General features: G+C 54.2%; 1 protein-coding gene across 2 annotated transcripts in view; it reads right to left on the bottom strand.

Annotated features, from left to right (window-relative positions):
- Positions 1-1,263, bottom strand: part of UAP1 (UDP-N-acetylglucosamine pyrophosphorylase 1) — a 34,747-nt gene extending 33,484 nt beyond the window's left edge. For both annotated transcript variants that reach the window (XM_067532545.1, XM_067532546.1), the window contains exon 1: positions 842-1,263. In XM_067532545.1, the coding sequence (XP_067388646.1) occupies positions 842-1,112 (271 nt within the window). In that variant the 5' untranslated portion in view covers positions 1,113-1,263. The remainder of the gene's footprint in view (positions 1-841) is intronic.
- Positions 1,264-15,480: the final 14,217 nt, after the last annotated feature.

The raw sequence follows: 15,480 nt of genomic DNA, 5'->3' as shown, positions 1-15,480 counted from the left end.
CAAATAGCATGTTAGTACAAAGGTTAGTCTGATCAGTTAGTCTCTCCCCACTTTACACAGCCACACCAGTGTCATAACAAGAGAACAAAACAAACAGGACTAAAGTATCCCCCCTACTCCATATAGGCCATCTGTGTTTAGATGCATTAATGCCGGCTCTTTTGTGGCACACTTCGTCAGTCAGTCTGAAAGTGTGCTGCAAAGGTGGTCAGTATCATGGCCCTCATGTTACAGAGGGGGATATGGAGGCACAGAGAGGGAAATCAACTCACCCAGCAAGCCAGGGGCAGAGCCGGGACCAGGAAGACGTCAGCTACCCCAAGTCCCAGTGAAGTGCTCTACCCACTAATCATCAGCACATCAGAGATCAAGCTTTATCGTTCTATTAGTGTCTTATAGCAGCTAAAAGACTGCAATCACTCCCCGGCAGCACCTTTATCCGGGCTGGCTAGTGATGTCTCCATGCCCTGCTGTACTGTTAACTCCCTTTCCCCCAGAAGTACGGCCGCTGCCTGAGGCCAGCAGAGCAGATAATTAGCACCCCAGTGAACGCCACTGCCATTATAACCCTACCCCAGGTTTCACCCACGACTCCCGGAGGCTAAAGCAGGACACGCCTGGTTTCTCTCAGCCCCCCCTCAGCGATTGGGCCGGCTTGTCCGACAGGGCAGGAGATGGGGAAGTATCCTAGGAACTAACCCCGCGCTGTCCCCTTCCCAGGGAGGGACACGCTGGCATTGCAGCAGCTCCCGGAGAGGGTGGGTGCCAGGGTGAGGCTTGCTCAGGTTCCCAGTCCCGGAGCTAGGCGGAACTGCCCCCCACCGCGCCCCGCGTACCTCACCTTCCCGCTCCCACTCGGGGAGCCGCTCCGCATCCCGGGTGACGCTGCCCAGCACGTCCCGCGGCAGGGCCTCCATGCGCCCGTCCACCTGCGCCCGGGCGCCCGCCCCCTCCATGGCGCGGCGGAAGCAGCCGCTCAGCGCCTCGCAGTCCAGGCCCTGCAGCTCCCCGGCCAGCACCCGCTGCTCCGCGCCGCTCAGCTCAGCCCAGAATCGCAGCAGGTGGATTTGGCCGGCTGCGGCCAGCCGGCGGCGCAGCGCGCTGGGCTCCATACGTCGCCGTGCGCAGCGCCGGGCACCGCCGGCCGCAGGCGGGGGCGTGGCAGCACCGCGAGCCGAGCCGAGCCGAGCCGGGCGCTCAATCAGTCCCACCCTCCCGCGCGAGTGCGTGCGCTCCGCCCCCGACACGCCGGCAACTGCTACTGGCTGCCTGCCAGCCAAAACGCGCCAACCCTGCCGGCCTGCGGCCTCATATAGCCAGCTGTGCCCCGCCCACCCCAAACCCGCCAATGACTGTCTAACCCCGCCCCTTCCTCCGTGACCGGGTCCCACCCACTGAAGTCGACATCCCGGGCAGGCGCGGGGACGCGATCCTACTGGCTGACTGCCCTCGAGGGGCGGGATCACAGCGCCCTCCGCCCAATCTCTGCCTAGGGCACGCGGCAACCCCTAGCGTACAGGGGAGGGAACGTCCGGCCACCCCCCCGGAACTCCGCAGCAGTTGCCATGATAATGTTTGCGTTGTCACAACATTCCACGTACGCCTCAGACCCCCCCCACCCCTCCCGCACCCAACCCCCTCACAGCACCGCTCCCCCTTCCATACGCCCTGCCCCAGCAACCCCTCTTCTGTGCACCACCCCCACACACCCGGCCCCTGCCCCGCTCAAGTCCTTTTCCCCAGGCAACCCCCCACCAACACCCCCTCCACTCAGCTCCCCAACCCCATCGTTAACCCCTCCTGTCCCAACCCCTGCTCCAGCTCAGCCCCCGACCCACTTCTACCCCTCGCTAATCCCCGTTACTCCCCCCGCCCCCCGCCCCATTCTCCCACCCAGTAACACGGCCCCGGCTGCACCCATCCTGCGACATCGTGAGCTCAGGACACCCAGCTCCGTGAGCCGCTGTGTTACCCCTCTGCCATGGCAGGCATGAGCTTTGCCGCCACTAAGCTGTATCAGCGCCCTGCCACCCTGGTCCTTGTGCCTGGCGAGCCGGCGTCAGGACTCTGCCCAGCCAAACCTGGCACCGTGAGTGGCAGCCAGTGACCCTCAATTCCCACCGTGCAGCTCACAGGACATGCACACAAGTTAATTCACTGCCCCCAGAGAGCGAGAGAGCACAAATCAGCCTGGTAGGCCAGCTGAGCACGCACATTTCATATGCAGCACTGAGATGGTTTTGTAATAAAACCAGAATAAATTTATTAACCTCAAACAATGATTTAAGTGATACCAAGCAAGACAAAGGCAGGGATAGTTACAAACGAAACAAAATAAAATGTGCTCTCTAGAGACAAACTTCATCTGAGCATGTTTCAGTCTTTGCCTAAGCAGTTTTCTGCCTTACCTCGGGTCACCAGTGTCCCTGGCCCTCCAGATTAGAGACTCCAGCTTTCACTGGCTACAGAGGTGCTGTGCCCTCTGTCCCCTCGATGATGGGTAACTTAAAGGGCTTTTTGCTCCCCTTTTATTTCTCAAAGTCCATTGTCACTGCCTCAAGAGCCAGGAAGGTTTCCTGGGGTGCAGAGTCTGTCCCCTGGCCTGATTGTGAAATGGTCTTTGCCCAGCCCAATTAGTTTGATAGCTTTGTTTACCTTATTTGTAAATGTACTTCCATTGTCTTCTGGTTTACAAAGCCAGACAGGCGAAGCCATATTCCTTTGTCTAAGCCAAACTTATTTATCAAGTCTGCTCCCAAAATGTATTTCAGGGCTATGTTTCCAGCACACCTGCATAACTCCGCACACCACACTGCAATTCATCACCAGCATGTTGCCAGTTTCCATGATACCTGCCGCAACACTATTGAGATCTATATGAGCACCACAGTGTGTTGGGGGTAGTGTGTGTGTGTGTCAGGCCTGATGTGAGTTACAGAACGGGGGAGGCCTCTGGCAGTTGGCATTGAGGGGCACTCAAGGTCACCCCCCCCCCGACCAATTCAATGCCCCTGCCCACTAATCTCCCCCACTCCCACTCAAACACCCTACCTGCTACCCCAACCCTCAGTCTCCTGCTGTCCCCTGTGCCTGCTCTCTCTGACCCTCCCTCTCTATGCTGTTGTCCTGCTTGCTGGGCACTGTTTCATGGTCTCTGAAAAGTACAGAGACTCGGAAGGTGGGGCTACCACTAAATGGCTGTCAGGGCGACTCTGCCCTGGTCCCTTTAACATTAATGTCCCAGCATGCACTGCACAGTGAGAGAGGCACTGGGTCTGGATGAAGGTAGCATTTGAAGATACCGCTGCTCCCACTGCTCTCAGCACAGTTCCTGCATCCCACTGCAGGGTAGAGGGAAGCTTGAGGCGTGAGGGAAACAGGCGGGCAGGAAAAGTCTGGGAGAGATGGTTCCCAGCGTCCTGTGGTGAAATGGAGGTCCTGGCACAAAAGGCCTGTATCTCTCCTCTGCCCACGTCCCGTGTCCTGATCCACTCCCTCCACCCTACATATTGATCTGCCCCACACTGCCACTCCCCTCTCAGCCCAGATGACTAGCCACACCTGCCCAGTGGCCCACTGCTCCTGTCCCATGTCCCTTATACTGTTGCTGGTGCCCCATGGCCCAGGGGGACAGCACCTGGCATTCTTTGAGCATTCCGGCAATATAATTAACACCCTCTGTGTATGCAGCATTTCTGAGGCAGAGCACACAGCACTGTTTCCTCTCAAACAGTCTCCTCCCTGCCATGCTATAGGATTACATTTAATCCAGCCACCAGGCCACACTGATTGGATCTCAGTTTTTGGTTCTGGCCCATCTCTAATTTAGACTGTTACAGCAGCACAGGAACCCGCAGAGGTCCCGTTACAAATGTGTGGGCGAGACATGAGCTCAGCCTGGGAGAGGGCGGTGGCGTCTGTGTCATGAATAAGTCATCTACAGCAGAGTTCTCAGGGGAAGGATGGGTGGGCGGGGCCCCTGGCGTGTGCGTAGCTACACATAGTTGTGTAATAAACAAAACTCACCCCAACCCAGTTCCTGGCAGGGGTGTGCAGCCAGACGGGGTGTGCTGGGCATGCCCCATCACTGTTGGCCTGTGCCATTCCCACATGGTTCCTTCCCTTCAGCCGCTCCACGCCACCATTTCACATTCTGCCCCAGTGTTTCATTCTCATTTGCTCCCCATATCCCCTAGCACTTAATACCCAGCTCCTGCCTCATCAGCCTACTAACCTTTAGACATTTTCTCCGTCCTGCAAGGTAGGGTTCGGAGTTCCTGGTGAGTTCTTTCCTCCATGGGCACCTAGCGCCTCCATCCCCATTAAACTGGTCACAAGCATTGGCTAGGGTGCAGTGTTGGTGGGGGGGAGCGCTGCAGGAGCTGCCATGATCGCAAGAGAACCCACGGCCCTGGGGGTGGCAGCACACAGCCGTATTCCTAGCCCTGCAGTACAGGGGGCACAGGTGGAAGAAACAGGAAACGCTCGCCGCCCAGGCGCTCTGTCTGGCTACCTTCTCCCAGGAGGTGGAGGGATGGAAAAGGACAGCCAATGGGGTGGGGCATTCCCCACACCTATAGAGGAGTGTGACTATGGAGAAAGGTCCTAGCGGGGGCTGGGCTGTGGCCGGCCCTTAGAGAGAGCATGAAGTCTGTTCAATTTGTTGCTTGGAGCACTGAGATGCTGCTGTGAAACGTTAGCCCCACAACCAGTGCAAGACCATGCTTGTGCTGCTAATTACACTCAGAATAGCTACATGAAAATACGGTTAAAGCTGCACATCTTATGTGACCATGTCACTAAAGTCGCTATCATATAATTGCACGTGCACAGAAGAGGGCAGTCAATTCAGGTTGCACAGAGACCCTTATTTCCAGCAGTTCCTGACTTTTGAGGGCTTCACTTTGCAACGATGTTCTTCAACGTAGTTTTTTTTAAACGTAATTTTCTAAATATTTTAAAAAGCAAATTAAGAAACAGAAATTCCACTCTATGGGACCCCATTAACCCACCCATGGGCATCAGCAGGCTTGGACCTGTGAGATCCACAGTGCAGACCTCTACCATTTGAGCAGTATTATGGTGTCATCCCCTGTAGGAACCAGCCCCTCCATGGGGATGAGAGAGACACATTGCATAGCTAGATAGCATAGGAAAGGTCAGACTCATGAATCCTCGGTTCAATTCCAGATTGGGGAGGAGATGGTGTTCTAGAGGGCACAGACCTTTTCAAGTGTGGGGTACCCACCCCGCAAGCCAGACCTCTTCTACTCTTGCCCCTGCCAACCAGTCCCACTTCCAGTTTTCCTCCTTCACAGCTTCTCCTCTCTGCCTCTGTTCCTATCCGTCTCCCCCTCGCTATGTTCCAGTCTGGCTGCTTCCTCGTCTCCACATTGCTCAGGTGCCAGCAGGAGACACTGAGAGCACAGGAGAGACAGTCTCTCTCCATTCAGGTCTGGTAACAGACACCAAATTGTCCCCAGAAGGCAAGAGGCACAATTGCAAGGAAAGTCCAGCTCAGCCCCACTGCTCTGGGATGGAGCATGTGCAATTGCACTGTGGGAATGGTGCATGCTCAATGCAGATGGACTCGTCAGAGAAGAGCGGCTGGCAGCCTCTAACAAACCTCTACTGAGCATGGGAGAACAGAGACTTTTCAGGAACTTGTAACTCAGCCAAATTCAGACAGATTTTCATGGGGGCAGCAAAAGGCCCATCCCTGGCACCAGGGCAAGGCTCCTGCCAAATTTCAAGTTCCTGCTCTTAAGCATGAGGGTGCTAAGGCTTCTCAACATAAATCGTTGTAAGAATTTTGTAACATGGGCAAAACAAGGTATTCTCAGAAATGCCTAAACGGCTCTGCTGAAAGTCCAAAAGAAAAAGGAAAAAAAAAAAAAAAAAAAGCCGGAGGCAGGACCCCAAAATGGGAAATGTCAGCCCAAACAAGTCAAGTTTGGCAAAGTTATAAGCAACTGAAAACAGGGTCTTATAATGGAAAGTATCAGGCGACCTTAACTATTGCTGTGCGGCCTATGAGAAGTGAGAAATTCTGACAGACTTTCAGTTAGTGAAAAGCTACTTTAAAAGCCTTTTGGGAGCAAACCAGTGACTGCAAAAGAAAGTTGACATTATTTAAAACGATGACCTTCATGCTGCTTCTCTCAGGTTAAAGGGCAAAGCAAGGAAACAGGAATTTTGTGGTTGCTTTAAGGCAGCTCACTGTGATAAATCACATGGCTAACAGGCGGCACAGAGCTTGGCAAAGGCCAATGACCTCAAGGTGACGATGGTCCACAGCACGGCTCTGCCCCAGGGCACTGCCTGTCCCTGGATCCCGGACTTTGTTTGCTTGCTTGTTTGTTTTTGGCAACCTCGCCTGTTCTTTCATTTTTTGCTCATGCCTGTTTCACAAACCAATCTGCCTGTGGGGAGTTGCACAACAAATCACACAGCCCTGCATCTGCCTCTAGCCTTCCCGTGGGTGGGTCTGCAGAGCAATGACTCCGAATAAATCAACTGCACGATGTCCAGCCCTTGTGTGGGACCTTCTCTGACATTTCACAATGCGCCTAAATTTAGCTTAGCTGTGTTTCTCTGGGATTTGAAATTCTGTCGAGCCCCAGCACCTTCATGGGCTGAGGCGAAGTGCTTTAGGAATCTATTGATGAATAAAACCAGACAAATGCACACGAGTGAAGAACTTTGGGGGAGTTCTTGGTGCAATTCCCTCTTAATTGGCCACCTCCCTGGAGTATCACTGGCTGGCTTTTAGAAATAGTCCCTGTTAGTCATGTAATGCATTGCAGAATAGGCCAGCATTGCATCATACGTTAATTGGTCCCCGCCTAGGGTATGTGTATGCTACAGTTATCTCATTTGTACTTAGTGCCACTAGACCCCCGCCTGCCCTGAGCAGGGGGCTGGGGTGCCTGAGAGCCACCGATCCATGCTGCTATGGTGAACTCCCCCGGGGCAGCTGGAGGGTACATGGTTCCCCACAGCAGCCTGGGCGGCTTTTACTACTACCCAACTCTGGATTGCGGCCTGGCCAGAGGGCTGGGCTTCATGGTGGGGGGGGGGAGGGGAGGGTGCTAAGGCCCACCTCAGCCAGCTCTCCCCCCCCCCCCCCCCCACTTCTCAGTCAGGCATGGAGCAGAGCCACAGGGAATCTGGGATAAATGCTGTCCTGGAGTCATTCAATCCAGGAGTGGGACTTTAACTCTGCATTTCAGAATGTCCCGCCCCATTCAGGACGGGTGCTCATCCTACTTCTTTGCTGGGCTGAGCCCTGGCCAGGTTTGGTTCACAGTGAAGTGAAGTGCAGCTCTGGGGCCAACTGATCTGCCTTGGCTGTCATCACAAGCTAACAACCTTCCCCCTGGCCAGGGAGAGCAGATGGATTCACCCATAGCTGGGAGCCATCCTAGCATAACTTCCCCTTGGCTGACAACTCGTGTGTTTGCATGCAAGGCGTGGCCAAGTCGTGCTAGGGGGAAAAAACACAGCTGAACACACGGAAAAGTTCTAGTGCAGTATGAAAGGTGTGGACCATCTCCACATGCCCCATAGGGGCAGGTGCGGGGCTGTGGGTGTGCCTTACCCCCCACCCCACCTCTCAGTGTCTTTTACCCAGGAGGTAGCCGTGGCACTGATTCGGGGCAACTTGACAGGATCCTTCCCTAATGGGGAGCCTGCCAAATGTTTGCATTTGCTTATCTTGATGCTTTGTCTGGGCAGCAAATTCCCATTTGGACTGGCTCAGGCCCCAGCACACTTTTGCTGGGTTGTCACCCCCTGCTCTGCTGGAGAAGAAATGGCCACTGCTGGGCTCCCTTTGCCCAGTCACTCGTGTCACAGCCTAGCTGCCCTCAGGGAACAGGAGCTGGAGACCATGAGGCGGCAGGATTTCTTCTTCCTTCTCTTCGATTTCCTGTGCATGCATCTTTCTGTACCAAAGCCAGGAACTGCCCTGTTCTGAGCCAGTGCTTGCCCTTTAGTCCTACGGGGTGGGGTGGGGTGGGGGAGCCCAGCTGAGAGCATGAACTGAGGAGGTTCTTTGCTTCACCTCTTGGCTTTTTTCAGGTGCTGCTGCTGGCAATCCCCCCATGTGATTCTCCCCTACCCTCCATTAGTGGGAGCCCAGTGACTCATTGCGGTCCTGGCTGTTGGCTACGAGGACTAGGATCTCCTGTTTCATGAATCAGAATCAAAGTGGCAACACCTGACCATGTTCTGGGGGACCCCCTTCTTTGCCCGAGCTGGAGATTCTGCTCAGATCTTGTATACAGCCGTTGGGGGTACAGGGTCCCACAGAAAATGTACCTAGCCTGAATCCAGGGTAGAGCACCTCTGCTTCTTGCACAGAACCCCACCACCCAGCCCCAATAGCCCAGGACCAGCATGTCTGTCTCGGGGTTAGCCCATGCCTGTGGCTTCGGTCCGGCGTGCCTGAGGGAGGTGTTGGGGATACTCATGGACTCATTCTGGGGCACCGGCCCCTGGCCTGATGAGCAGGAATTGAGTGTAATGAGCTACCACGGGCAGGATGCCCTGCTCTCTCTTGGCTCTGCCTTCAAGAGATCCAACAGGGTGCGCTGGGCTCCATTGGCTGGAGAGGGGCCTTCTCCCCTTCCCCAAAGGTTCTTTGGCTGGTACAGACTGAGAAATTGTTGCACCCCTCCTGCCTGGCTTGGGCCATCCCCACCCCATAGAATCTCCTGCAAATGTTCCTGTCAGTCTTTTGGGGGCTAGTGTGGCCCAAAGCACCATGCTAGGGCTGGAGCACCATCTTGGCTGCTATTTGGGGCAGCACCTTTTGGATGACTTCTTCATTAGTCCCAGGAGCTCAGGGCTTGTGTTCCCGTCTGCCCTCTTTATGTAGACAGCCTCGCTGCTTCAGCAGCTGGGTGACTACGGGGGAGAGCACTCCAGTCCGTGGTGGACAGCCCAGTGCCTTGCCAGATAATCTCCAATACTCTCCCAGTAACAGAGCTGCAGCCTTGGATCTGGATCCCAAGGTCCTTACCCTCTTCAAACGGTTCCAGGCGGTCCTCAGGAGTGATGGCAACTGCCTGCACCATGGCACCAGGGATGGCCACAAATGGTAACATCTCTATGTCCTCATGGTTGGCAGGGTTTCTAGTTCTGGGACTGTCAACAGTCTGGATGGGGCATCAGCCTTGGGGCAGCTCCAGCCAGACTGGAATTCCATGGAGTAGCTGTAGTTGGCCAGTCCCCTGGCCCAGTGTTGTTCTGGTGCGCCCAGCCTGGAGAAGCTAATGGGCACCAGGGGAGCATTATCTGTGTATATGGTGAAGCAGGTGACTGCCGGGCAGCCCTGAAACTTCTCCGTAATCGCCCAGACCAAACGCCCAGGAATAGTGGTTTGAAGGAGCTGTAATGCTCATCATCTGTTTGACCCCTAGCTGCATGGACAGTTCATGAACTGCCTGTTCGGGGAGGCTAGCCTCTGGTACCGCCCCTTCCACCTGAAGCCCCGCCCCTTCTGCCCCCTCTCCCATCAGAGCCCTACTCCCCCCCGGCGGCCCAGGTGCCAGGGTGGCTGGCCTCAGTCAATGCCAGAGCACCAGGGGGCAGCCTGAGCACACCCGGAGCCCATGCCCCAGCACTGCCTCAAAAACCCACCTGGGTCCCAGGCTGGCCAGCCCATACCCCAGCAGGCCCAAGCACCAGCCCTTCCTCCCTTCCCCACTGCCAGAGTGCTGACAGCAGGCCAGCTCCAGCACTGACCCAACCCGGCCCTGAGCTGGCTGGTCCGCCCAGCACCTGGAGCACCCCTAGTCACATGCCTGAGCCCAGCAGTGCCAACACGGCCTGGCCAGCCCCGGCCCCAGGCCCCTGGCAGCGCCAACACTGTCCACCCAGCCCCAGCAGTGCAGCGCCACCGTGCCAGCCCACCCCGCCGCTGCTGCTGCTGGCCACCTGCATCCCAGTTCCCTTGGCTGCCAGGCCCAGGTGAGCAGGATGGGGCGGGAGTCACACCTGGCTGTCCAGGAAGGCTAAGCCTTCCCCAGCCTTACACACCCGGCACACATGCCTTGGTGGCATAGCTGATCACCACCTCCCGCCCGTCCTGATCCTGGAGCGTACAGCCTCCAGCCCCTGGTTACTGGCATCGGTAGGTAACAGTTTGAAAGGGAGGGTGTACGCTGGGAAGCCAGTGCTGGTGCCTTCAGCAGGGCAGACTTCAAGCATTCAAAGGACCCTTCTGCACAGCCCTGGGCTTGGAGAGGCCCCGTAACGGGGTTGGGAGGGGCGCTGCCAACTTGGCACAGGCCCTTATGAAACGTCGAACGTCCAGGGAACCCACAGTACATCTGGACACCTTGCACTGAGGCAGGCGTTGGCCATGGCTTGATGGCCTGCACTGTCTTCGGCTTGGGGAATGCCTGCTGTGCTGTCATGACATGGCACAAATACCCCACTCTCTCCTTCACGATGGGGCACTTGGAGGGTTTGAGCTTTGGCCCAGATCAGGTTAGCTGGGTGAATGCCATGTCCAGTGTTTCAGGTGTTCCTCGCACGTCTCTGAGTAGCCAGCGATGGGATCCAGGCACAGAAGGCTCCTCTCAGAGCCTCGCTGTCCAGGCAACGTTGGAACATCCTGGGAGGATCCCAAAGGTCAAACAGCATGCGTGTGAATTCAGAATCCTGTGGTGTGATGAAGGCAGCTTTTTCCTGGTCCTCCAGCTCCATCGGTCTCTGCCAGTACTCATTGGCCAGGTCAATGGGGAAGAAGAGGGAGGCAGATTTAAGGGCAGTCAATGCCTCTTCCGCAGGATAGTGGGATGCATCCTTAAGTATAATGTGGTTGAGTTTCCAATAGTCCACACAGAAACAAAGAAAAAAGATGGGAAAACTATCAGGACAATGGGGGCTGCCCAGGGACCGTAGCTTTCTCTGATAACACCTGCCATCCTCATTTCATTCGGCCTCTCTTTCATCAGCTGGTGGAAGGCCGGTGGAATCAGCCGGAACAAGCCTCTTAGAGGGGGGCATGGTTAGGAGTGATCCAGTACTCGACGTGGTCACACCCCCGGTCAGCCAGGTGCTTGGCCAAGGCGATAGACTACTTCTGAATCAGATGGTCCTGTTTCTGTGGTAATCTGCGCCATGTCCATTTCCTGGATCCAGGCCTCTCCTGAGCCTTTGCTAACACGGCTTTGCAAGGCAATGGGGGTATCACGGATCCTCAGGATCGGTGCTACAGCCCCAGCTTTGGAACAATCTCTGGAGGAAGAGATTCTCTTCCCCCAGAGTAGGCCACACAGCTTCACCACCACCTCAGACTGGACCTCGTGGCCTCCAGCACTCCTGCTTTGCATTGTGAGCTCTGTTCAGCAAGCCCATCTGATCCAGACACCTGCTGGAAACCTGGCCCCTCTGCAGGCATTACTGCACCTCCTCCAGCATTGGCAGTGACATCCCTAGCTTTGTCAGAACAGCTGGGTCTATTTGCTAACTGGCACACAGCCGAGGCCCTCCTTAGGTGAGCACAGAGAACAGGGTTAAAGCACTGTCCAGACTGGTTAGCCCAGAGCCTGGCCAAGCTGTGGCGAGCCCCTTGGCTCAAACTCTGTCTGACCCTCCCCTTAGCCTCCTCCATCAGACTCCAGATGAGAGACCTGCCCCTGACTCCTTCCAGCAGGCCAGCTCTTACCCCCTCTCCCAACTCCAGTCCTTGGTTCTTCAGCTGGGGAGAGCTGCTCAGCCTCCAGCAGAGAGTGGGGAGATCCCACTGCCTCTGACTCATTGGTTACCCAGTGGTCAGAAAGAAAAAGGCCCTTCCGGGACTTGACACGACAATCCTACCGAATCCTGCTTTTTCAGGGCGCTGCCTGGCAGCAAGCAAAGAGGGATTTACCCTGGTGAAACCGAAGACAATGTAGTCCTGCTCTCTGAGTGACCGCTCACACCACCTCTGCTTGGTTTGTCTCAGTACACAGGCTCAGTCAAGAGTTAAGGAGAGGAAAGTCAAGGACAAAGCACAATTTAACCATGTGACAGAAAAAAATCATACAAAAAAAATCTCTCCGAACTTACCAGCTGCCCACTCAGCTGAAGCCTCCCTCTGCTGTGCTTTTTATTCTTGTCTCAGGCACTCGGCACTGTACAATCACAAGGGCTTGCTACATGTGTACAGGACATGGATTTCATCCCACATCACTACAGCTGAAGATCAGGGCATCAATTCCTTCCCCCCCATTTAGTTTCTTTGTTCAGTAACTGAACCACATAATGGTGCTTTGTTTTCAAAGAGGGCATCATGAAGGAGGAAATACAGCTGTTATGACAGCATTTCCTATTGCCCGTGTGCCCATAGTGATCCCCACACTTTGTTGCAGGTGTGCTAGAATGGAAAGGGCATTTTCTCTCCCTGTACTGTTACAATCTGTGACAGACTACATTCTGATGGCGGTACCGAAAGCATGTGTAAGAACTGTGAGGGTAAAATACAAGGACGGGTGTAATTAATTCAAGAACAAGCATTATACATACAGGAAATTGAGAGCTCAGGTTAAACTTAAATGCAAACATGTCAAGGTCTAGAACTAGGCAGGGCACCCAAACAGCTTTGGCTCTGCTCTGCATGACTTCCCATGATAGCCACATGAATGGCTGGGACTAAGGCATTTTAGTGTCTGGGCTTCCACATTAAATGACACTGATTTTTAGAGACCGCTGATTTCTTCTCCTCACTCCCCCACAGATCATTCCAGGGCTGAGTTAAAGCTGAAGTTTGAAAAGGCAGGCAAAGGATCCCCAAGGGACGGTGGTGTTGTGACACAGCGTTGCAACACCTAACTATTTAGGTGCCTAGAAAAATCACAAGAATACACTGGGATCCACACAGCCTGAGGTCGGCACCCTGAACAACACATGGGGGAAGACAGGAGCCTAAGAATGTGATTTGCAAAAGCCAGCCCGCTGGGCAAGGCGCTTCCGAAGCTAGCCAATGGGAGATACAACAGCCTTCTCACAGAGATCAATGGAATTTCAACAATGGCTGGTCCTAGAAAAAAGACTGACCGAATCAACTTCCTTGTACTGAAGCTTTATTTTTTAAATCACCTTTATCAAGCACACATCAGTTCAGCAACAGTGCATAACAGAGCACATGAGTTTACGTGTGTTTACAGAAGGGATTACAGCCAAAGGAAACATTCGGATCACGCTGAAGACAGTCACAGTAAGATGCAGTGCTTACGGATTCCTGTGGATGGAGCTAAATCCAACCAGTTCAGGTGTGTGTTTGGTTTGAGGAGTATCTGGCAGCGAATGCTACACTGCTCTTCAGATAGAATCGCTGCCCTGCATTTCACGACAAACAGCCTGAGAGGTGAAGACCTTCAATATCTGTGTGCTTCCGCTGAGAGTGGAATAGCCCCTGGGTCCAAGTCTGGCACAGGAGTAACATTTGAGTCGAGCTAGAGTGTGTCACCGATTCCGTGACTTTCCGGGACCTCTGCGACTTCTGGGGCAGGGCTGGAGCAGCTGTCAGCCCCGGGGCTGGCCGGCCGGCGGTCCTGAGTGCTCAATAGCTGATCAGCGGGCTGGAGCAGCTGCAAGCCCCAGCAGTTCTGTTCCCTCCCCCCCCCCCCTTCCAGGTGCTTTTAGTAAAAGTCAGGGACAGGTTGCAGCTTCTAATTTTTGTTTATTGCCCATGACCTGTCCCTGACTTTTACTAAAAATACCCGTGACGGAATTTTAACTTTCGTCATTTAATCAGTACCACAGGGCAGGTGCCTCTTATGTAGACAGATCAGCCAGAAACCAAGCTGGACCTTAACGGCTCTTTCCTGCACGAGCTGTGTCACATTTCAGCGCAGCTGTGGACTGCATGGCACACACAGGGTCCCTCCCGTTGGCTTTGGCTCCTCATTTCCCTCTAGCTGTCATATCACCAGTTGCAATGAAAGCAGTGGGGCTGCTAAGCAAAGGTGGTAGGACTCCGATTCCAGGAGCGTTCCCTGGAGATGGCACAAGCTCATGGAAGGCCATGTCACTCTAGCGAGGGGAGCGCCCCTGACTCCCACAAATTTCTAAACACCATGGCACGGGCAGAAGTGCTGTGAGAAAAGAAGAGCAAAAAAAGGGCCATGCTGTCACAGAGAGGTATGCCTTCAGCTTGGGAAGCAGCTGTTCCATGATAGGTTATGGCATTTTTTGCCTGATGAGGTTGCCAGATTTGGATGAAGCCAAGAAACAGGTAAATACAAACATGTCACCACACACCTGGGAAGAGGTAGCAGGCCGGTTCAAACACTCCCTTCATACAATGCCAAGGAAATCTACACAGACAAGAGCACCCTGCACATTCCACGAAGCTGCCCTCATGTTCTCCTCCTACCCGTGACTCAGAGTGGCATTTCTGGGTCCCACACCATGGCCTGGATTTCTGCACAGAAGCAGTTTACACAGGAAGTGTTTTTTCCAGCAGGTAGCCCTGCAAATTCTGCCTGGGCTCAGATTCCAGTTGGGTTCCTTCCCTCTCCTGCTTCAGCACCAGTGACAAAGGCTCTGTAGGCCAAACCAGCATCTCAGTTACACCTGGGGCAATGCTGCCACCCCCAACGGGTTGGCAGAGGTGTTAGTGATAGGAGCAGATGCAATTCGGTTGCTGCACCAGGAGGAAAAGAATCCAGCTCACTAGTTCTTCTACTGCCTCTTGGAGAGGTGGAGTACCTACAGCCATGGCAGAAGCTCCCCTGTCACTGTAGTAAGGGCTGCACTTAAACTGCTCCAGCGGCGCAGCTCCAGCCATGCTGCTCTAGTGGCTTAAGTGTAGACGTCGCCTGAGTGAGGAGCAGACTTGTAATGTCAAGACTAGCATCCTGCTTCAATACTAACTAGGCATGGCCCCGGAAACCTTTTGGAGGGATTTCCCCTGGCACAGGTGTTTAAAAAAAAAAAAAAAAAAAGAAACCTGTAACCAATATTTCTATTTGCAGGGTTGTGGTCTTGTTGGTCCCAGGATATGAGAGAGAGAAGGTGGGGAGTTAACACCTTTTATTAGACCAATTGCTATTGGAGAGAGAGGCAAGGTTGGAGCGACACAGAGCTCTTCTTCCGAAACGCTCTGTGCAGCTCCAAAGCTTGCATCTCATCAGCAGAAGTTGGTCCAATAAAATATCGCCTCCCTCCCTTTGTCCCCCATCAGTACTGCTAACAGGCTGGGGAATGCCAGGTTCTGCGACTCCCCCAAGGAACCCCACAAGTCATGAGCCAAAGCACCTACTCAGTTAAAGGAGAGCCGTCTATTTACAGTTACACATGGGCATATTTTTTCCAAGACACTGGTTAGTGCCCACAGCTTGTGCCTTGATGCTTCACAGGTAAGAGTCTGATCGCTCTGGACAATAAGCCCTGCACTATGGAAAAGGTAACATGGAAGGCAGATTCGTTAGCAAAGAAAAGACATTTTGTTAGTTAACCAGTTTAGCATAATAAGAACAATGG

Source organism: Emydura macquarii, unplaced genomic scaffold, assembly GCF_026122565.2.
Source record: "Emydura macquarii macquarii isolate MOO-44397 ecotype Brisbane River unplaced genomic scaffold, CSIRO-AGI_Emac_v2 contig_3287, whole genome shotgun sequence".
Classification (NCBI taxonomy): Eukaryota; Metazoa; Chordata; order Testudines; family Chelidae; genus Emydura; species Emydura macquarii.
The sequence above is the reverse complement of the archived record's forward strand: the minus strand, read 5'-3'. Positions and strand labels throughout refer to the sequence as shown.